This window comes from Carcharodon carcharias, chromosome 9 (genome assembly GCF_017639515.1).
Source record: "Carcharodon carcharias isolate sCarCar2 chromosome 9, sCarCar2.pri, whole genome shotgun sequence".
In the NCBI taxonomy this organism is placed as follows: Eukaryota; Metazoa; Chordata; class Chondrichthyes; order Lamniformes; family Lamnidae; genus Carcharodon; species Carcharodon carcharias.
In genome coordinates this window covers 143,726,324-143,748,911 of record NC_054475.1, presented here as the reverse complement: position 1 = coordinate 143,748,911, position 22,588 = coordinate 143,726,324, and the positions used below count along the sequence as shown (strand labels likewise).

General features: G+C 37.6%; 1 protein-coding gene across 2 annotated transcripts; it reads right to left on the bottom strand.

Moving 5' to 3' along the window:
• Positions 1-1,066: 1,066 nt before the first annotated feature.
• On the bottom strand, positions 1,067-21,949 carry pgk1 (phosphoglycerate kinase 1). 2 transcript variants are annotated; one of them, XM_041195809.1, is made up of 11 exons: positions 21,702-21,949; positions 16,530-16,580; positions 15,503-15,658; positions 14,708-14,852; positions 11,625-11,728; positions 10,858-10,977; positions 9,644-9,758; positions 6,770-6,949; positions 3,701-3,878; positions 2,261-2,359; positions 1,067-1,429 (listed from the first exon to the last, which is right to left on the bottom strand). In XM_041195809.1, the coding sequence occupies exons 1-11, from the start codon at positions 21,764-21,766 to the stop codon at positions 1,389-1,391; spliced, it is 1,254 nt and encodes a 417-aa protein (XP_041051743.1). In that variant the 5' UTR covers positions 21,767-21,949; the 3' UTR covers positions 1,067-1,388. The 2 variants fall into 2 exon arrangements, with proteins under 2 accessions (XP_041051743.1, XP_041051744.1); XM_041195810.1 differs by having other exon boundaries at positions 21,901-21,919.
• Positions 21,950-22,588: the final 639 nt, after the last annotated feature.

Below are 22,588 nucleotides of genomic sequence, written 5' to 3'. Positions count from 1 at the left end.
AATCAAGATTTGTTCAAGAGCTGGGGCTGCAGAGGATACATGATGACTACAAGCATGTCACCAAGTTTAGCCTCATCACTACCAAATGACATTTAAGTTACAAAAGTGCAGTGCTATGCATGTGGACAGACCAAGCGCTGAACACACTTGCACCCTTCACACTAGAAAAACTAGTTAGGGGTGAAAACTAAATGAGCATTTTAAGACATCAATTGCTAAAGGATCATGACCAATGCAGAGATGCTATACCTAAAGTGAATAAGGTGCTAGGGTGCATTTACAGGGCAATTCACTGGAAAACAAAGCACATCCCTACTGTTGTTGTGCAATATGTTGACTTAACCTCAGTTAACATAGAGTTTTGGTTTCCTCACATGATGGGTGATAGAGGCTTTAGAACAGTGCAGTTTAAAAACATATCCAGATATGTTTGAAGAGCTGAACCTCTATTCTTTAGAGAAACATAGACATGAGGGTGATTTGAACGAGGTTTGTAACATGATAAAGTTCCTTCATCATGTTTGTTTCTCTGAACAGTTAGAAGGACGAGCGGTCATCCTTACAAGTTACACATGCGCTGAACAAGGTTGGACATTTGGAAGTGCTTTTCTCAGAGAATAGTGGACTACCTGCTAATGGGGTGAGCAGGTGATCACTGATTTGTCAAATCACTTCAAGCAAGAGTTAGATCTGTTTCAGAGTGAAGCGGAAATCACTTCATAATATTGATCAGGAACAGAATGGTCTCTTGGACAAGTTTAGATAGCTTTGAGGGGTGGCGGGGATGGGGGTGTTAGAGAAAAAAATTCCCAATTCTTTTCCCCTAAATTGGCCTGGGTTTTAAATCTGTTTTTTCTACTTATCACATGGCTCCAGTGGGGTTGAGATGTAAGGTGACGCACTAGATGTCACAGCTGGATGGACCTATCTTATTCTGCCCATCATTTCTTATATGTTTGTGTAAAAAAATCAAGCTGGATTCAGATGTCTGAGGAAGTTAATTGTAAATCAAGCTTTTTCTGCCAATTTTACCCAATCTCCACTGCTAAATAAAAGAACCCAGGGCTTGTGCATGTTTATTTATTCAGCAGTCGTTACAGTCCATCTCCAGTGAAAACTTTGGGACATCCATGTGTTACAGTTCATGAAAGACAACAACTGCTTGGAAAGCTACTTCAACATTATAGCAGACAACTGATTTACAGAAACTGGACAATACTAAAATATTTTAGGACTATATTATATATATTTATAAAACAAAACACAAGCTCATTTTCATCATATACAGTGATCTACAGTATTGAGGCAATTACTTTTTGAATGTTCTAAAGCATAAGAGTGAAACTCCTGAGGCATATTGTGCAGGAGAGCGCAATGTTCTTTTGTCCTTAGATGCTGCTGAGAGCGTCAACTCCAGGAAGAACTTTACCTATGAATGAAAAATAAAAAGGGATGCGAGTAAAGAGAGAGCAGCATATTTTAAAATGTGTACTCAAGTTCTGTAGCACTATGTTCCATTTTTTGAGAAAGAAATAACATTACTAGAGGCATAGGTCTTCCTCAGTTGCCCCAGTTTTGGGGAACTATTCAGGCATCTGAATGAAATATTTTCACATACCTAGTATAAATTAGAATTCACAAAATACCGTAGAAGATTCACAGCTTTTAATATGGGAGTCTGATATAAATCATTTTATGCCGATTTATTAAAGTTCTGTTTGTCGAGCACACCAGGCAGTTGTTGAAAAATTTTTAGCAACGGGGTATGTTTTGGAGACTTGTGCGAATTTTTAACTACAAAGGATTGGCAAAAAAAAAATGCAGCACAGTAATTCCGCTTACTTTGTGTGACTGATAATGTGGACCTTACAAGATCCTTTTGTTGCGGTGCTGAGCAAAGGCCAGATGCTTACCCATAAAGATGGCAGGGAAAAAAAAGTCTCACTGGGCTGCTTTTGCAGTGACCAAACTCAAGACCTTAACTGAGAGATGAGCTCAGTCCATAGCATGGGGATACCAGAATGATTAGTTGCATTTTTTTTATTAAATTACAAAGATTAAAATCAAGTCTGCTTATTTACAAGGTTAAATTGTAACAATGCAAGGGCTAAATCAAAAAGGAAATGTTAACCAACTATAGTCACACAATTAAGAACTTGAGCCAGCACTCATGTTTAGCCACTTCACTCAATATGCAACATAGTTCTCGTCATTTGTTAAACAAAACTTAAAGCAGAAGACACCAAAAACTAAAAATCACCTTCAAGCAGTTCTAAACTGGCTCCACCTCCAGTGCTAACATGACTGACTTTGTCTTCAGTGTTCCACTTGGCACAGCAAGTGGCTGTATCTCCACCACCTACAACATGAAAAAAAATGAATTGAAAACAGGAGACTAGTGATATCTCAGGGATACTGAAACTTATTGAAAAGGGTGATATGAACACCTCGTGACATTTTGTTTTTCCAGTGCTAAAGATACACAAATGTAAAAATATATACTGTGTTTGGTATTTCTATAACCTCTAATTTCTGTTAATACATTCTTCCCACCTTTATTTCAGGTATTTAAGAACAGTACAAAGGTAAAGGTAATTCCAGGTGTTTGTTTATAATAGTTACCTTTTGTAAAACAAATTATGAAAAAAATGAAGCATTTTGTCAAACATTTAGTATGGTATTGGCCTCTTGAATTTTGCCATGGTATATCTCAGATTGGAAAAAAAACAGCTTCACTCAGAAATTATGTCCCAGTTCAACAATACATTGATGTCGCTTCATATGATTGCCTGGCAGTGGTAGTTCACCTGAGGAAAGAACTAAAGCCATGCAATTTAAACATAAAATTGGTGTTCAGATCCAGATTTCTCTGCCTTCTGCTCTCTACTGTGGGTTCCTGTAGTGGCTGTGAAAGGAGGAATTCCACATGTGGTGATTTCCTGTCCCTGCCCTGTTTACATTGGTGACCAGGAAGATTAAATATTTATGCCAAGTTAGCTCAGACACAATAATAGAGGGATTGTAACAATTGGTCTTGGTCCTGCGGAGATAGGTGAGTGGGAAGGGGGCGATTATCCACAGTTCCAATCCTGACTGCTATCCATGATCTCTGTGGATGAGCGTGTATCTGGATACTAAGTGAGGGCAGGAGCAGGCCAGCTGTAATTACAAATTTACCAATTTTAGCACCAGAACTGTACAAAATATTCCCCAACCCTAAAAGCATTACTTGTCATTGAAGGCTATATAAAATAAAACAGGTGATACTTTCCATTGTAACCCTTCACACATACACACTCCAAAGGGCAGGGAAATAAAAATACATTTTGTACCCAGGTTGACTATCATGAACTATTTGAACATTCTTCTGTAATATTTGTTAAACCATGAAGCACATTCAAGAAGAATTATTTTATATTGTTCAGGTTCTTCCAAAACACTTTCCACTATGGACAAAAGGTACTAAATTTTCCCTCAGTTGCAATATACTTTAGAAGGAATTAAGATGTCCAGCTTCACCAGAAAATTATATTTCTAATTGAATAAAGTTTAAACTGCATGACATAAAAACCTGAAAACCAAATGGTAGTTTTAGTTCCATTAGCATTAGTGCAGCCCATCTTAGCCCAAGCAGACTACAAAATAGTAAATCTTTTCTCATCAGGATTAAACAACTTTCCAAGTCCCACTCCATACTTACCAATAATAGAGATAGAACCTTTATGGGTAACTTCCACAACTTTGTCCATAACTCCCTTGGTGCCACTGGCGAATTTGTCCCACTCAAACACACCGACAGGACCATTCCATACAATCAGCTTGGCCCTGCCCACAGCAGCAGCAAACTTCTTAAGACTCTCGGGACCACAATCAAGACCCTTATGCGAAGAAAAATAATTGACACATCAAAACCTGGGTTGTGGAAATGAATTTGCTGCATTTTATTAAATTTGTAATGCGTGGTAAGATATTGATACATTTGTTTCATACCTTCAGGTCAAGGGAATACAAAACATTTGTCATACTCTATCTTACTGTTCTGTATAACCAATATGGCAGACATGAACTAAATGAAGGCCACATATCTCTACTCCAGTTAAGTTGCTCCACATAAGCGTAACTCTGACATGTAAATCCCCCAGTTCTTTCCCTTTTAGTACATTATATTCTTGTTAAAAACAATTTTATTTAAAAACACAGATGAGAAAAATTCTGCACTTTTATCCTCTATACCTACATAACTATATAATTCCTATATATTTTCTATATTTATACAATGAAAACTCGAAAGGTATTAATAGGATACTGCTATCAGCTACCAAACATTTTCTTTGTGTTTTTTTAAGAACACAAATAGAAATGTTGTTCAGTACTGCTGATCATGAGCTAGAGTTTATAATTTTATAAAAATGGAGTGAGAATTTGGAAGTTAGTATTTCTGTAATACTGAAGTCCGTCATCACATAGACAATGAGTTCCAACTCCATTCAAAACTTGAATGTTTTGACAGCATTCGTGACATTCACATACTCTAAACATTTAAATCAACTCTAAGTTTAATAAGTGCTCAAGTCCAAAAGATGATCTGAGTAATTAAAAACCAATGTTTGATATTACACTGGAGTTATGCTTCCAAGCAAAGTGAAATTGACTGATCCAATTTCATACTGTTTCTCACTGCAGTTAGATCTGGGTCAGAACGCCAGAAATATTCAAAAACTTTAAGCCCTGCTGGAAACCAGCGTCCATTTTGACACTTAAAATTGCCAAATCAATGCACCCAAAGAGCACAGCGGAACAGAATCAAACTGTTTTTGTCAAAACCGCTAAGTATAAAAACCTCAAGTTCCAATTGGGCTGGTTATACACAAGGCTTTTGAAAGTTTTTTCGCATACTTGCCCCCTTTTAATTATACATTCAAATTATTTAAACTGAAACAAACATTTTAGTTGTTCCTAATATGTTTCCCCATTCAGCATCACAAGGAGTTTCAAACCTTTTTTCCCCCCCACATTACAATAGTAATAATTTAACACAGTAGATACTAGTACTACTCTAATTGTACACACCTCCCCAATTGATCAAATCACAGTAACATAGGCAAACAACACTGGATACCAAATACACCAGGTCCTCAAATGCTCCAATTCTATTTATATGTACCAAATACAGTTTATTTTAGGTTTCTTTGCAAGAAACTTCAAGACTGACTATCCTTTGCTATTTGAATATGCAGAAGGCCTATGCAAATTAAACTGATGCATTACTTAAGAAATATATACTCAGAAAAACCCGAGTGTCGAGAAATAAACAAATTATTAGCAATTAACCATTAAGATGCTTCTCCAAGTATTAAAAAGAGAAGTTGCCAAAGTCATTAAGAACAAGGCATTATTACAATAGATCATAAAGGTGCATCACATCATTATTTTGGGCCTGTCTACTTCCAGTTGTGTTCTAGTATTATTTATAAGAAACTTGATAAGGCTGCAAAATAGGCAGTTTTCTAGTAATTGTCAATTCTTGCTTAAAAAATTTGAATTGTCTAATAATTTAAATTCAACAATGGAAAATACAGCAAAGTAAAGAATTTGAATTTAGAGGAATTAAGCTGTTTAAAAGTAAAGTAGAAAATTGATGAATTCACATAAACATTTCATACCTAAAATCATAATACAGGAGAAATAGTTTATTCATCTTTGTTGTAAAGTCAGTATCGTTGCATGTTTATTTGCAGTTGTGAAGCAGGCAACAGTCAAAAATGAAAGAATGGCTCATATTTCAGTACAAGAGGAAAGCACACTAAAATACTACACAGCCTGATTACAAATAACCTACAACAAAAAAACAAACTGCAAATGTTAGAAATCTGAAAAAGGAAAATGCTGTGTATTTCCAGCAATTCATCATCTTCAATAGCCACAATGGATTTTTCTATTTTTTACTGAAATTTCTCTGGAAAACTTTTTTTTTTACCCCTAGAACACTGGATTGTGTATTCGGTTAACACTTTCCCATCTCACAATAGACCTGGAATAGTCTCGAAAAATCTGATAGGATAAAGCCTCCTTTTTTCTGTTAACTGCAAGAGTCAGGCACGAACTAAACATTTTCAATCCAGTCATTTGTAACTCTTTCGAGTACAAACCCGTTTCCATCTGTTTATTCAGATGAAGTTACATTGTTTCATAGTTTGCCATTGAGAGATTTGAACTCTTGATCTTGGGGTTACAAACCCAGTACCATAACCACTTGGCTATTTAGGCCAAGCGTTTCCAGTCATTTGTAGGTGCAGGTCGACATTACAAAATGGCTTCTAATTTTAAATTACAGTGATGAACAGGTGCAGGGAATGAAAATGTCACATTGTATAGCCTTAGTACTTTCAGGTTTGATCTAAAGGCCATTATTGGGATGGAGAACAGCATGCTTTGTTCTGCAGCTGGCTATACTATATTTATCCAGAGTGCCTGATGTTGACATTTGGTGCCCAGAATGGGAAAATGTTCCATTCCCTTCACAACACTAGTGTTAATAATCATAAAAGTGACAATCAATAGAGCTAAAGCAGATCACATTTGTTTCCTTTACTTCATTTGCTATTTCTAAGTATTTGCCTTTGGCAAGTTAGCTGCTCGATTTCCCCCATAATAGGGACTGCAGTTCAAAAAGTAATTCATTGGCTCTGAAATGCTTTGGAAGTTCAGGACATGAAATGCATTATTAAAAAAGTGCCAGAGCACTTAACAACCCATACCACTATCTTACCATCCAATTTGCTGGGATTCCTGCAGCCACAGTGGCTGCTCCAACATTGGCATGTTCATCAAATTTATCAGCAGTTACAAAATCTTCAGGCAGCGTAATGATCACCCCATTTTTCTTAGCCTTAGCCATCAGCTCATGTACTATTTTAGACCCTTCTTCATCATAGAGGGAATTGCCAATCTGAAAACAAAAAAGTTATGTAATGTTCAAAAAATATCCAGAGACTGCAATATACCATTCCTTTACAACTGTTGGCATTGAAATCTTTGCTGCAGACCAAACCTAGGTAAAGATCTCCTAATATTTGACACCATTTCAATATTGAGTTATTATCTGTGCCATTGAAGGTAACAGTTTTGCCTGTTAGTCTGGAAACAATATATCTTAAAAACTAAATGGTTGAATTTCAACGAAATTATGGCCCAAGGAAGAACTGAATAGCTTTTGTCCAAGCTACAGAACTGGATTTTTTTTTAAAAGATCTGTTAACAATGGGAAACAGGACAATTTGACCTTTTTTTAAAGAATGTTGTTGGTTATTTTATTTAGAGAATGTTTTTTATTGCTTTAGAATGTTGTGGATTGACTCAGCTGTTGTGGTGAAATTAGTCACAGCTGCCAAAATGTGAGCAGAGCAGGTTGTTGGATGTGAAGCCTGAAGCCTCCTCAGTGAGGTGGAAGCTCTTAATAAAAAGATGTCTTCTTCAGCTTTGTAGTTACAGAGCGTCAAACCAGGCAGGGAAAAGCCTCAAGGAAGAGCTGCATAATTGTAATAACGTTGAGTTAACACAGCATGGCAGAAATACACACTCTGCTGAGTGCCTTCTTCACTTGTTTTATTGCGAAATCCTTCTACTATTCTTCAAAAGACCCAACTAGTGCAATAATAAAACTATATTTAAAACAACTGGTATTAAGGAATGTCATCACACTCTAGGGCAAGTCAGAAAAGGTTGGCATATATCTACACCCTATAATTAAACAAGAGCACAGAAGAAATACATTTCATATTTTAAGTATTCTTCTTACTCCCTCAAAGAGTGCCTGCTCTCACAAAGTATCAAGCTTATAGGGAATCTATAGTGGACACAATTGCATCCAAGATTTAAAATAAACAAAGAATAGCAGCTTTTATAAAAAGGGGCAGAAAGAAAAAGAAAATATAAATTATCTCCTAGAAGATAAGGGTTTATAACCAGTAAAGGGGGAAATACAGTGTAAGCTCTGTTTAGTTGACACCATGTCTTATGTGGATGCATACTTCCTGGTGTTCGAGGGCACCTCCAGACTCATGGGTCTCAGAGTTAGAAAGAACAGGACAAAGACTGGAACTGAGAGAGAGAGACTGTGATGGAAGAGACAAGGGCCCAAACTGGAGAAATCAGCAAAAGTAATGCATAAAAATACATGGTTCATTCAGACACGCCAAAGAAAAATATATACATTACCACAATAGATTCAGTTTAATTGATAGCCAGACAATCTACACCCAAAAATAATAAATAGTGTTGGATGTATTCCTCTACAACCATTCTACAAATGGAATTGTAAAATATGTAGATTATTCCATTTCTGAAGATTTAATAACTCCAAATAGATTGAGCTGCTAGTAAACTGTTAAGGTCTTAAAGAACAGTTTATTTAATAGTGTGATAGAGTAAATCAGGAAAAAAATATTTCCACTGGCCGGAGAGCTAGTATCCAGAGGACACAATAATAAGATAAATGACAGGGGAGATGAGCAGAATTTATATTTTACACAGCAAGTTATAATGATCTGAAATTTATTGTCTGAAGGAACGGTGCAGTAACTTTCAAAAGAGAATTGTACATGTACTTGAAGGGATAAAATTCCAAAGAGGTGCAGGTGCCGATGGACTTGTGGGTACAAATTGTTGAAGGTGACAAGCCAGGTTAAGCAAGTGGTTACATTAAGTATACAGAATCCTGGGCTTCATCAAGAGTGAAGAGTACAAAAGCAAGGAAATTATGATAAACCACTGATCAACCTCAACTGGAGTAGTGTGTTCAATTTTGGGCATTACATTTAAGAAAGGATGTGAAGGCATTAGAGAGGGTGCAGAAAAGATTAGATTTGTGAGCATGTTTCTAACAATCAGAGACTTTACTGCCATGAATAGACTGAAGAAGCTGGGGTTGTACTCACTAAAAGACGGTTGGGAGGAGATTTGATTGAGGTGTTCAAAATCATGAAGGGTCTGGACAGAGTAGAAAAGAAGCAACTGTTCCCCTTGGTGGAAGGAGGAGGCAGAGGATCCCAACTTAAGGTTATTATGGATGCAATGGAAAAACATTTTCACGCAGCGAATGGTTAGGATCTGAAATGCATTGCCATGAACGTGGTGAAGGCACATCATGACTTTCAAAAGGGAATTGCATAATTATCTGAAGAAAGGAAATTGCAGGACTACAGGAACAAGTCAAGAGAGTGTGATTAGCCAAGTGTCCCTTATAGAGAGCCAACACAGACATGGCAGGCCGAATGGCTCCCTTAACCATTCCATGATTCCATGAAAACTTTACAGGGCTATGGGCTCTGAACCAAATGAACTAACTCTATTATAAAATTCTAAGATCCTATCTTCCCTCAGAAAATTATGCACTGTAAAGTGGCTCAGATAAAAAGCCAAATATGCACATAAAAACCCAAATATAAAAAGATCAAGTTATGTTACCAGAGAAGGCAATAAAGTCTGACAAGAGAACACAATCTAAAAGGTGGTGTAGTAACTGCTACTACAAAATTTGCCAATGTTTTTAAACTGAAATTCTATGTAGCAACAGACACATGAAATGTATTGTTTGGCTTAACAAACTGTAAGTTTGATGGTGCAATTCTGTTGACGCACGTACCTCCATATTATTGAGGACCTTCAGAAATGTAAATGCCATGCCTCCTCCGATAATCATTTCATTCACCTTATCGAGCAAGTTACTGATAAGCTGAATCTTGTCCTGGACTTTAGCCCTGTTGAACAGCAACAGAAGCAGGCATTAAAGCTACAATTCCATGTTTAATTAAATTGCTGTACAAATTGAACAAGTGCTGATAATTGTTATCTGCTGCAAGAATGGAGAAAAAAAAACTATCAGGGCAGATTTAATGGATTGGAATCAAGAGTGTATGGTTTAATACATATTAATTTATTTTTAAAAATGGTTGGACTTTTAAAAATATATACTTCTAGGTTTTCCCCTAAAGGAATTGCATCTTGAAATGGTAAGGTCATCCCCATGCAGTTTTATTTTTCACAATATTACGCTGAGCTGACAGCTTTTAAAGACATTGAATAATTGAACATAGTTCAGCTTCTGACAGTAACTCAAATTATTCCCTCAGCAGCAGTGACTTCAGTCAAAATAAGTTGCTATAGAAGCAATTATCTCAGATTATTATAACAGATGAGATAAAGATATATCCCCAGGTACAAATTTCAGTAGTTCTTCTTGGGCTTAATGTAGGTGTACACCAAAGCTAGCACAAGATGCTGTTTTATAAAGTCTTAAGAATTCAAACTTTTAAGCACGTGCCTATTTTATATAGGCTTCCCGTTTCTGTGATACATTGCAATATAAACACACTGCCACCTGGTGGCAATTTCCTTCCCACAGACAACTGTTAACTTTCTCTACTCTCAGCCGTGTCACTCCCACGCAGAAGTATTTTGTTACAACATTAAGATTACATGCTATAGAATGGTTGCATAACCCAAATAAAGATGGTTTTAGAATTTTATAACTTGCTTCCCTTTAAGAGTACTTAATTTGTGTGAACTACATAGCAGAAATGGCAAATATTTTAAACTACAATGAGCCATTCATTATGGTTGTTCATTTTATCAAACAAGGCAAGTCTTCTCTGTCCTGAATAAATTCTGTACTTTTTAAATTCATGACTTACAGTATGCAATATTTTTGTCATTTATGGTGCAGCACAGTGCAAAGGTTTATAATTTTTTTTCAGGAGTACAGTCTTTGCTAATAAAGCACATGAAGCCGGCATACTGGTAGTTTCAAAAGTTCTTACAAACCCAATTAAGGAACAGTTTGAATAATGTGACACTTACCCACCCAGAATGGCAAGGAAGGGTCTTTCAGGGTGTTCTAGAGCTTTGGCAAAATATTCAAGCTCCTTCTTCAACAGAAAACCAGCAGCTTTCTCTGGCAAATTTACACCAACCATGGAACTAAAACAAACGTAAATCAAAACAACGGTATTAATCATATAATGTCAGAGAATCAATTCAAAAAACCTTATTTTTGACCAATAATGACTCAAAACATTTTTCTCTCTCCACAGATGTTGCCAGACTTGCTGAGTTTTTCCAGCCTTTTCTGTTTTTATTTCAAATTTCCAGCATCCATAGTATTTTGCTATGGGAGCCATTTACTTTTTACTGTGCTATTTATATTCATGTTATTCTATTTATAAAACCAAAAATTCTACTGGCTTTTAAAAAAATGTCTTTATCTGTCAACATTTACAGGTAATTTATAATTGAACTTCTAGATAGTTGTGTTATCCACACCCTCAAGTGCCTTTCCATTCAGTGCATGCTCCCATTTCTCCTTTTTGTTAACAAAATTTATTACCTTAGGCTTCGCCACATTAAGTTGCACCTCCCATCTATCAGCCATTCCAACCTGTGCCTTCCTGAAGTCTTTTACAGTCCACTTTAACATTTGCCAAGCCTCCTACTTCTATGTTGTAAGCATGTTGAGCTTCTATGCCAAAGTACAAATTATGTAGATAGACACGTACAATTTTAAAATTCTGAACACTTCTCTAGTCTGGGAATTTACTTAAGTCAAAGAAACAGACCAAACAGCTTACCTGTGAGCTCTGTGAGCTGTTCCAAAAGCATCGTTGACATACACATCACCCAACTTCGACAGTGAGGCTCGGAAACTCTTAACCTTTTCATCATTTGCTTTAACCTGAAGAAAATAATTTATTTATATATCATTTTGAGTAAAGACATCCTAACTCAGTGTATTTTTACCCCTTTCCATCATCTCCAGATCAAATTTGATCAAGCAGGTGAGAAAGTAAACAGCCCCCAAACTAGTGCCAATAATATTATACAACCAAATGTTAAAAGTGCTTCCACTTCCCCATGTTTAACTCCAATGTATTTGTTATTTGAAACATGTTTTACCTCCTAGAAAAGTACCACAGTCTTCTATAAATCCACAAATTCCAATAATGATCAGGAAAAATATGAACTGTAATCCAATGCACATACATTGAATGAACAACACAACCAAGACAAATGTTTAAAAATGTGCAAGTGTTACATATAGTTACATAAAAAGCTAATATTTATTTCAGAAGGAAAGAAAATGTGGAACATTGTACCCTGTTCTCTTGCTGGGGTACCAGTCTATAGGTGCCTCCAGACATTCAATTCCTCGCACATGAAAAATGTTCACATTATCAAGTCCAGAAAATGTTGTGGACTATTTAACTATGGCAGAGCATTGAGGGCAAACTGAAGCCTAATTCACTAAGCATCCACACGTGCACTTTCTAACACAATTGGAAATCTTAGCTGTTTTCTTTTTCTCTCTTAGTTGCACTGACATCAACTATTAACACTGCTATTGTCTTGAAGATTAATCTACACAATCTCGCAAGTAATTCCACAATTTCTAATTACTTTTATATGGTCTGAAGCAAAATCATTTAATTTATAAAGGATGCTGGTAGTGATTGACAAAAACAAAGACTCTTAATGAACAATTATAGCTTAGCCTTGTCTAAAGAATCTTAAATCTAGTCACTGTTTTTCTGGTGAATTATTTGGTTCATTAGAATTAAACCACGATTTTTTAGAAAATAGATTTCACTTTTACCTATAACTCAGTTACTGCAAACTTGAAGCAGGAATGCTGCAATTAATTTCAACATCCTCACAATAATAAAAGGCAAAAGAAAAAAATAGCTTAGCCTGGTCTCATGTTCCTCATCATTATTCAGTGGCTCTTGCTGGAAAGTGCATTTGTGAGATAGGTGAAGACAGAATTGGGCTCGGCTATAAAACTGTTACCTATCTTTACCTTCCCCGGTCAAATATTGGCTAGCCAGTCTCACATATGAAAAATAATATACTGGCGGCCTATCAGCTCATGGAACCATACTTTACAATTGAGGTTTTAGCTGATTCATGTTAACAACTACAAATGCAGTTTAAGTGGCATCAACAGTATTACTTGAAACCATTGCTGGATAAATCAACTGAGTTATCGCTTAATTGAAAGTTTGGTAGAAACCTATGTTCAACTCATTGCAGTCTAACATTATTCTGAAGATCTTAAATGGTAGAATTTTTAAAAAGAATATCCAAGTACACCTCAATACTATTTATACTATGCTGTTCATCCAACATTGCTACTCACTGAAAGCTCCAGTAACTCTTTTTGAATTAAAGCACTGCAAACAGCAAAGATAATTGTGGGATACTTCTATGAACAGTGAAAATGTTGCACACATGTACTCGACCAAGCCTGGGGGGGAAAAAATACTGCTGAGTCTGCAAAAAGATCAACTCCCCCAACTTTATTACAGCTATTCATAGCCAGTATGTGCACTAAATTAAGTTACCACAAAAGTCCAGACGTCTTAGCAACCTATGTAGTCCGAGTTCAGGGAGTCTCCAATGTCAGTCTGTAAAGGTCAGTATGACTGAGAGCAACATAGACATTACTGTATCTGGGGTGACTGCAGTACAAGAAACCAATTAGATTCCGTAGCTCAAGAAAGATACAGCAATCAAAGAGTTAGGATACCAACTGCTTGACCTTATGGAATAAGTCACCACTCCGAGTATCAATGTAATGGTGACTTATGGCACTCAGAGGTAGGTTTAAATTATAACCTAAAAAACTCTAATAAAATAGAACTTCAAATGAATAACCTTCATAATCAGGACATACACAGATTTTTAATAAGGCAGACAGCGGAGTTAATGCATTCTAAGAGCATCCCAGAAGATTTAATCAACCCAACAAAATTGAAGTAATTTTTATCATGCCAAGCACACAAGGACAACAGTCTCAGGGGATTTTTTTGTATTGGTACTAAAATACAATAAAGAAAACACAATGCTGTGAGATACATCACTTAAGCATTCCTCTTAATTCATCACCTTAAACTACTACAACAATGATTAATACAGTTCCTTCTAGTATTTCACCTCAATATTACTAGTTTCAAACTGCTGTTTTTTTAAAAGCACATTTCAAGTTGATGCAGTATGAATATTTAATATGCTCATCATTAAGCTTTACTGAAACCTTAGTGACTGCATTGAACAAGAAAACATACACAAAATTCCTCCTAGTGCTCAGTTCTTATTCTCACTGCCAGGTCCAATCTGCTGTAGACCTCCATGTTGATAATTTAAATGATACTTCAATGGCAAATTTGCCATTATTTCATATGCATTGAGCTCCTGAACCTGTTGTCGTTAAGATAAGCATTTTGCCTCAGATGAGTCATTCATGCATACTTCCTTCTAAGTTGCTTCAAAACAGGATTTCCGCTGAAAGACTAAAGAAGTGATGTGGTGGGGAAGAGGAGAATTTTTTTTTTAAATCTCCTACTTTTCACAACTGTCATCCATTTGGCATTCTGTTGCTATATACTACCTGGCCAACAACCACACAACATGCAGAAAGCACTTAATGAAAGTGAACAAATGACAGTCTCTGGTTTACATGCATTTTCTAGAACTGCAAAACTTCAAGATTAGATGCATTCAACACCAGCAGTTCACTAACCCATCTGAAGGGAGTTTTTTTTTTCCCTCCATCCCATTCCTTTTTGCTTCAGGATTTCTTGGGCATCCTTAATGCCTTTATTACCTATATTACTATCCAACAACGTTTACTCGTGTTAACAATATGAATTCTCACCTTATTCCCAGATGCATCTTTTCCTTTTCCCTCCTCTTCAACATGGAATCGTAGATTTTCCAGGAGAATCACACTTCCATCAGCTGGGTTAGCACATGCCTTCTCAACTTCAGATCCCACGCAATCTTTCAGGAAGATAATATTCCTATTTGTAAAGCAAAAAATCTTTAGGAGGCTTTTGCACAAGGGAGTTACCAATTTTCTACATGGTTATAATACTGACACCACAAAAAATTGCACAAATGGAAATTGAGACTGTCAAAACACCAAAATGCCTTACAAGACTCCTGCTCCATCAGGAACTGCTTTGCAAAAATTAAGAATTAAGTACTGTGGGATTGCGGTGCAAGCGTTAACTATGCAACTTTTAATAGCACATACAAGTTTTCCTTTGTATCCAAAAACCATCGCACTGACTTGAGGTTTCTTATCAACTCCAACTTAGTTCTGCACCCTTTTCTAACAAAAATCCACATCACAAAATCAATTTACACATACAAGTGAATATAATTTAAAAGTTAGCCTGCACTACAGTGCTCAGCAATTTTAGAGGTACAATATTTGTATTTTTAAACATATCTTACAGTTTATGAAGGTCACACGCATTCTCATCTCAACAAACACACAGTTATATCAAGCATCTACTAAGCTCAACTATTAAGGCTGTATAAACTTGCTGAAAGCACTAGTTTACCTCCCTGGAATACTTTTGAATATTTTATTTATAAAAAATAAAGCTGTCTTAAAGCAAGTTATGCAAGCCTGGGCGGTTTAGTTACTCGATTTCTACTTTACCTTCCCATAAGTTTCTTCAATTCCTCTGCAACTGGAGCCAGTGAAAACTTCTCAGGCATGGGAACACCATCAGGCCTTCCCAAGTGGCTCATGAGAACCACCGACTTGGCTCCATGGTTTAAACAGTGCTGAATACTTGGAATTGCAGCTTTAATCCTGTCAAAAAGAAGTTCAATTATTTACAGTGGGTACTTTTACCCCCTTAGTTCACAGACCCACAATTCCCCTACTGTTCCTACAAAATCTTTCTTGTTCAAAAAAATTTCCAAAAAGTACCAGTTTAACTTTAAATCAGACTTTATTATAACATGTTAAAGTACAGCAGAGTTCAAAGAATATCTGATTTCCAGATACAGAACCCAAATGTTTGATAACATATTACTGTATCACCACTTTACTAACCCCAAATGTTGAGTGCCCCAATGTGCCTTGTCTTATGCACTACACTGAACACTGTGCAATACACATCAATACATATGTCAAGATTACAAACTGCAATGTAGCACCTAGTCATACTCCCAAAAAGTATACAGCAAGAAAAGATTAGTGATGAGTGTTAATGGCACCACACCGTCTCGGATAACCTCTGCCTCATCGTCTGTACCTTCATCGTTACACCTTTAGCTACATTACATTTCTTTGCCATACATGTTGATAGCTGGGGGGCCATTGCCAACCTTTTGCCCCCTGCTGCAATGGGTGAACATGTGGATATCAGATGAGGGCAGGATCAGGCACATCCTGGATGACTGTAGTTGTGGAACAGTGTGCCAAAATGTGAATTTTGGACTCGTACATGTAAAAATAGCCACTTGAGTAAGGTTTCAGAGAATGACCACTGCCTTCAGGAGGTGAGAAAAGAGAGAAAAATATATGCACATCGCGTTTCTGATACAGACTTTAATGTAATAACCTAATCGTGTAATTTTGATAATTACACATTGAATCAGAACAACCCAAATAAACTAATGTTAGACTACATTACATACAGAATTAATAGGTAGCTGGTAATCAAAGTGAATGTTACCTTTGGTTGTTGGTGATATGGTGATCCTTCATTGGTACATTGAAGTCCACCCTGTAAGACAGTGATGTTGCAACTCAGTAACAGGATTTCAGTTTCAGTAATATAGCATCACCAAGGGTTCAGTCACTTTTAATACAAGAATATTACTAAGACATTAGGTTTGTAGTAAAGATTGACAGTGAAAAGCTATTTGTATACAGTAGTTGTGTACAGCTACCAAAACTGTATTTTAAATACACTGGAGTATGTCTTTGAACCAAAGCAGTTCAACAATAGCAGTTCTACAAAAACTGGTAACAGCAGTATGAAACCGAACCAGACAAACCAGAAGATCCCAGGTTCTCCTGTGGGTTTCTGTCAGTTAGATGATAGAAGATGGGGTAGCACAAGGGACACTACAGTTACATTAGCACTATTGAGCTAGGGGAGGGTAAATCAGGTAGGATTTATGTTACTGCTTATTATTCATGGCAGTATACGTAGCATCACATTTAGGTTACTGGACCGGTAATCCAGAATAATCCCAAAACACGAATTCAAATTCCATCATGGCAGCTGGGAATTTAACTCTGGTTAATCAAATAAGTCTGGAATTATAAAAAGCTAATATCTGTATTGATGACCATGAAACTATTAGATTGTTGCAAAGAAAAAAGCGGCTGGTCAGAAATTCCCTTCAGATCAGGAAATCTGCTATCCTTACTCAGTCTGGCCTATATGTGACTCCAGACCCACAGCAATGCAGTTGACTCTCTCTCCCCCCCACCGCCCCCCCCCCCCCCCCCCCCCCCCCCCCCCCCCCCACCCTTCATTATTCACTCAGATGTGGGCTTCACTGGTTAGGTCAGCATTTATTGATGATCCTTAAATCCTCTTAGCCGAGTGGCTTGCCAGGCCATTTCAGAGCGCAGTTAAGATTTATTTATTAAATGATGATGATTTTATTCAATGGTCAGCTCCCTGAATTAATGAGGGTTTTTTTTAATTCATTCATGTGATGTGGGCTTTGCTGGCTGGGTCACCATTTATTGCCCATCCCTAGTTGCCCTGGAGAAGGTGGTGGTAAGTTGCCTTCTTGAACTGCTGCACCATGTGGTGAAAGTACACCCACAGTGCTGTCAGGAAGGGAGTTCCAGGATTTTGACCCAGCGACAGTAGAGGAATGGTGATATATTTCCGAGTCAGAATGGTGAGTGGCTTGGAGGGAAACTTCCAGGTGGTGGTGTTCCCATCTATCTTCTGCCCTTGTCCTTCTAGATGGTAGTGATCATGGGTTTGGAAGATGCTGTCTACGGAGCCTTGGTATATTCCTGCAGTGCATTTTGTGAATGGCACACACTGCTGCTACTGTGCATCGGTGGTGGAGGGAGTGAATGCTTGTGCATGTGGTGCCAATCAAGCGGGCTACTTTATTCTGGATGGTGTCAAGCTTCTTGAGTGTTGCGGGAGCTGCACTCATCCAGGCAAGTGGAGAGTATTCCATCATACTCCTGACTTGTGCCTTGTAGATGTGGACAGGCTTTCAGAAATTAGCAGACTTCTGGCTTTCATCGGATTTCTGAATTTGATTGCTTAGTTCATTTACTGCAGTATAGTAAACATATTTTCTGCAATGATAGAGGTGTTTATTTTGCAATATTTTACTAGAAGTTGGGACAAGGGTGTAATGGAGATGTCAATATTTGCCAGGATGCACGGTAGTTTACCACTATTTCGAAGGGGTATCCAGGATCATGTCAGTATTCAGAGGGTGGTAAAATCCTCAAAACAAAGCAGTCAAGATTAGAAACAGAATAAAATTTTAAAGGTGTGTTGAGGAGTTTTCAACTTCAAAACTGACCCAACATAAAGTGAATAATCAGGAGTATACTGCAATAAAAGAGACTTGCAGTTACATAGCACCTTTCACAACCAAACATCTCAAAGAACTTTACAGCCAACGAAGTACTCTGAAGTGTAATCAATGTTGATATAAGAGAAACGCTACAGTCAATTTGCATGCAGCCAGCTCTCACAAACAGCAATGTGATAAAGATGAGATAATCATCTTTTTGTGATGCAGGTTGAGGAATAAATATTGGCCAGGGCTCATCTGCAAACAAGTGCCACAGGATGTTTAACAAACACCGAAGAGGTTGACGGGGCTTCACTTTAATGTCTCTTCCAAGAAACGGTATTTCCGACTATGCAGCACTCCCTCAGTATTGCACTGGAGAGTCAGCCTTGATTTTTATGCTCAAGCTCGAGAATGGAACCCACAACCTTCTGGCTCAGAGGCGAGAGTCTACCAACTGAGCCATGGCTAAGAAATTAATTTAACCTTAATTTCAATGTTAATAATTAAATGTTAATGTAAATTTAATGTTAATTTAGTACATTCATTGCGAAAGAAGTTTTGCTCAGTCTCTAAATCACCTCCATTTTAGGTAATGGTCTTGAACACATTCATCCCGCAAACCTCTCGCAATGTAAAATGTCACTCATTCATTCTCACTTCACATTCCATTACTTAATCATGGCTTTCAGTTTACTCATTTGATAGAATCTCATTCATCCGCATTCTGCTTCTGAATGTACTGCACAATGGAACCAATGAGCAACAGAAATCACTCCAACAGTAGGATTAATACATCTACACGCAACACAGAATGACTATTGCTTTAAAATTTCTTTTGGTGTTAATTATTAAAGCTCTCTGGGACCATTCAATCCACAGTGAAGGAGTTCTATCGATTGTGGGAGTATGATGTAGTAGCAAAGTTACAATATCCTGTATATATCAACAGCTCTAGTCAGAGCATGTGTGTCGGCCTAAATAAGATATCTCATTACCCAACTACACAAATGATCAAGAGAAAGGTCTGACATGTATGAATGGAAACCCACATTGACCTATGTTACTACAACTAAGGTTGACACGAATTCTTGGCTGAGTCACACTAGCAGGTAAATTTCATAGACAAAATATTATTGGTTCAAAGAGTATCTGCAATTCAATTACCCAGTCAGAATATTCCTATCACATTCCCAGGAAGACACTTCAAAAACATAAAATCATGCTTTTCCCCCACCCCCAAAAAAATCTATATGCTTTGATGGCAGTAATCAGACTTTTTACATATTCACTTGACGATTGAGATCTCATTCAGCCAAGAACATATGCTCTGACTGCTGCTGTTGGCACCTGCATGTCACTACTACTACATCCTGCTTAGAACCGCACACTCAGATTCTTTGCATTTAGGGTTAAATGGCAGGGTTTTCAGAATTAACACTAAAAGAAATCTTAGTCATTCTCCCATTAAATTTTGCTAGGACAGCCATCTTGGAATGGGGTCTCAGAAAACCATACCATCATGCAAATGGTGCGGCAGTTAGCAATATTAGCACTTAAAGAAAAGCTAGCCACAAAACTGCTGCAAAATTAAAAAGACCTCACTACTAAAAATGGCAAAGGGAAGATGACTTCAAATTTAAAAATCTGTTAAATCAGAATTACAGCATAGTACTCCTTTACCAGAACACTAAAATAAAACACCATTGATACAAGGAGGGCCTTCGGATAATTCTGATCTGCACTTTCAAACTCATGTATATTTTTGGCTAGTAAAGGCTCTCTGTACCAAAAATAATTAGGGTCATCTGTCTTGGACTATCAAAAGCCACATAAGGGCAACTCATCAAGTACAGAGTTAACAGTAATTCAGCATGCCAGTGCTTTTACTGGGAAGGTTTGGCTCCAAGTGCAGCTCTTTGGCATGTTCCCTCTGTCAGTCTGGAGGGAAAGAGTTCAACTGTAATTATATCACGACAAGAGAGAACATATCAAAGTCAGTGTGCTGCACATCCAGCATTAAGAAAGCCGTAATATTCTTTTTTTAAAATTGGAATATTGGTGCAGGAGAATGGAAATATCACTGTCCAACAAGCACTCCGGAGGACTCAAAAGAAAATCCAATGCAGTCTGGAAGAAGCTTCATCCATTATGTGCTTTAAATCTTTGGAATATTAGAAGCTATCTTTGAGACCACAGATTTTTTTAAAATTATGTAATTTTCCCCCGAACTCCTATGAGCAATAAAGGGGAAAAAAGGACCTTAACCTTCATTTTATTCATATGGAATTCACCTACAACCATTTACTAACGATGCAGAAATACATTAACATCTGTTCTCCGGTATTTAAGATTAAAGGTCACCTAGATAAAGTATTATCCAGCTCATCAGTTAACGAAAGGGTAGTATTAGTGGTATCTTTGGGTTTGCACCATTAAGCCTTATTGCTCTTTCAAAATAAATGCACAGGGAGCATTTTACAAAGTGAACTGAAATTATAATGGTAGGTAAAAGTGAGAATTAAAACACCAATATATCACTAATATAGAAATTAAGACACTGATCTAGGTTAAGGTTAATTTAATTCATAGAAGGAATAAACCCATAACGCATCTGCTTAAAATCAGCTCCCAAAAAGATCCGTTTCATTTTGTTTCCGCCTTAGGACCAACAAAACTAATTGTCGAGCATACTTAGAAAAGCAATAATGATTTAGGGCTTGAATGCAGCTTCGACTGGCAACTAGTCACGATTCCAAGTCTATACGGCACATACAATTTTTTTTTTGCTGTAATTATGGTGGTCTCAGAGCAAACGTGAAGATGCGCAGTTTACCCCTCCCCCCAAAAACGGTTGTGCAATTCTGCATTTAACGTTTCCGCACGCTGTACAGTGGTGAGGCTGCTTGACATCATTCCATCAATAATTTATGGACAAATCCATCAGCCTTTATGCGCGGTAGGACAACTAGGTCTCGTTTAGAAATTCAAACCCTTAACCAATTACACGTTTAACCATTATATTTTTTGCCTATTAATTATTAATGATTTTGACATCTTGCATTTTTTTCATTCAGCCACAAGCTCTAACGAGCACGCTTCAATTTAAAAATTGGCGGATATCCAAATATAAATGATTTTTTTTTGCAAAAAAATATACTTTACTGATAAAATATCTGAAAGAACATGGCAAAACATTTCAAAATGGCCATGACAAAAACTACAATAATACTCAAGTTTCCGACACAGATCCACAATTAGGAATATTAGCCGCACTTTGCAATTGAATTTGGGGCCAAGTGCTAATATAACGAGGCCTTATCCCCCCCCCAACTCACCTCATTATCACTCTCTTCCCCTTCACCTCGACTTTATCCAAGGTCAGTTTGTTAGATAGAGACATCTTTGCTTATGATTGTTAATATTTTCTTCTGGTCTTATATTTTAAATTCTAGATTCCCAGCCCCACCGCCTTCACCTCAATGACCTGCACAGATAAATGGACGACTCTCTGAGCGCTCGCTCGAACCGGCTTACCCGACTCAGAGCCTGCTCCCCCAACTCTCCCAGCTCTGCGCTGATTGGTTGCTGCGGCACGGCAACCGCCCGGATTGACGGGTCGGTACGCCTTCTAATTGGTCGCCCCCACCGCCCATTCTAAGCGGCGCCCGGCCGCCGGCGCACGTGGTCTCCTGTGGCTGCGTCTGAACTGCGGAGTCACGTTCGACACGTAGGCTGTGGGAGGAGGGGGTGGAGTTCCCCTTTCCAACTGTCAATCAATCTCAAGGGCAGAGCTGGGAATGGCTGGAATTAAGATTACATAGCATTTACAGCACAAGAGACAACTAGTCCATGCATGGCCTTTATGTTTGGCAGGAACTTCCTCCTACCCTATTTCTTTTTAGTCAATCTGCCCACCCTTCTATTTCTTCATCAGAAGACTAAAGCAAGGGCAATATGAGAAAACAAAAATACCTGGAAAAACTCAGCAGGTCTGACAGCATCTGCGCAGAGGGATACAGTTGACGTTTCGAGTCCGTTTGACCCTTCATCAGAACTAAAAAATATAGAAATGAGATGAAATATAAGCTGGTAGAGGTGGTGGGGGGGGGGACAAGTAGAGCTCGACGGGGGGGCCAGTGATAGGTGGAGGCCAAGAAGAGACTGCCAAAGATGTCATAGACAAAAGGACAAAGGGGTGTTGACGGTGGTGATATTATCTAAA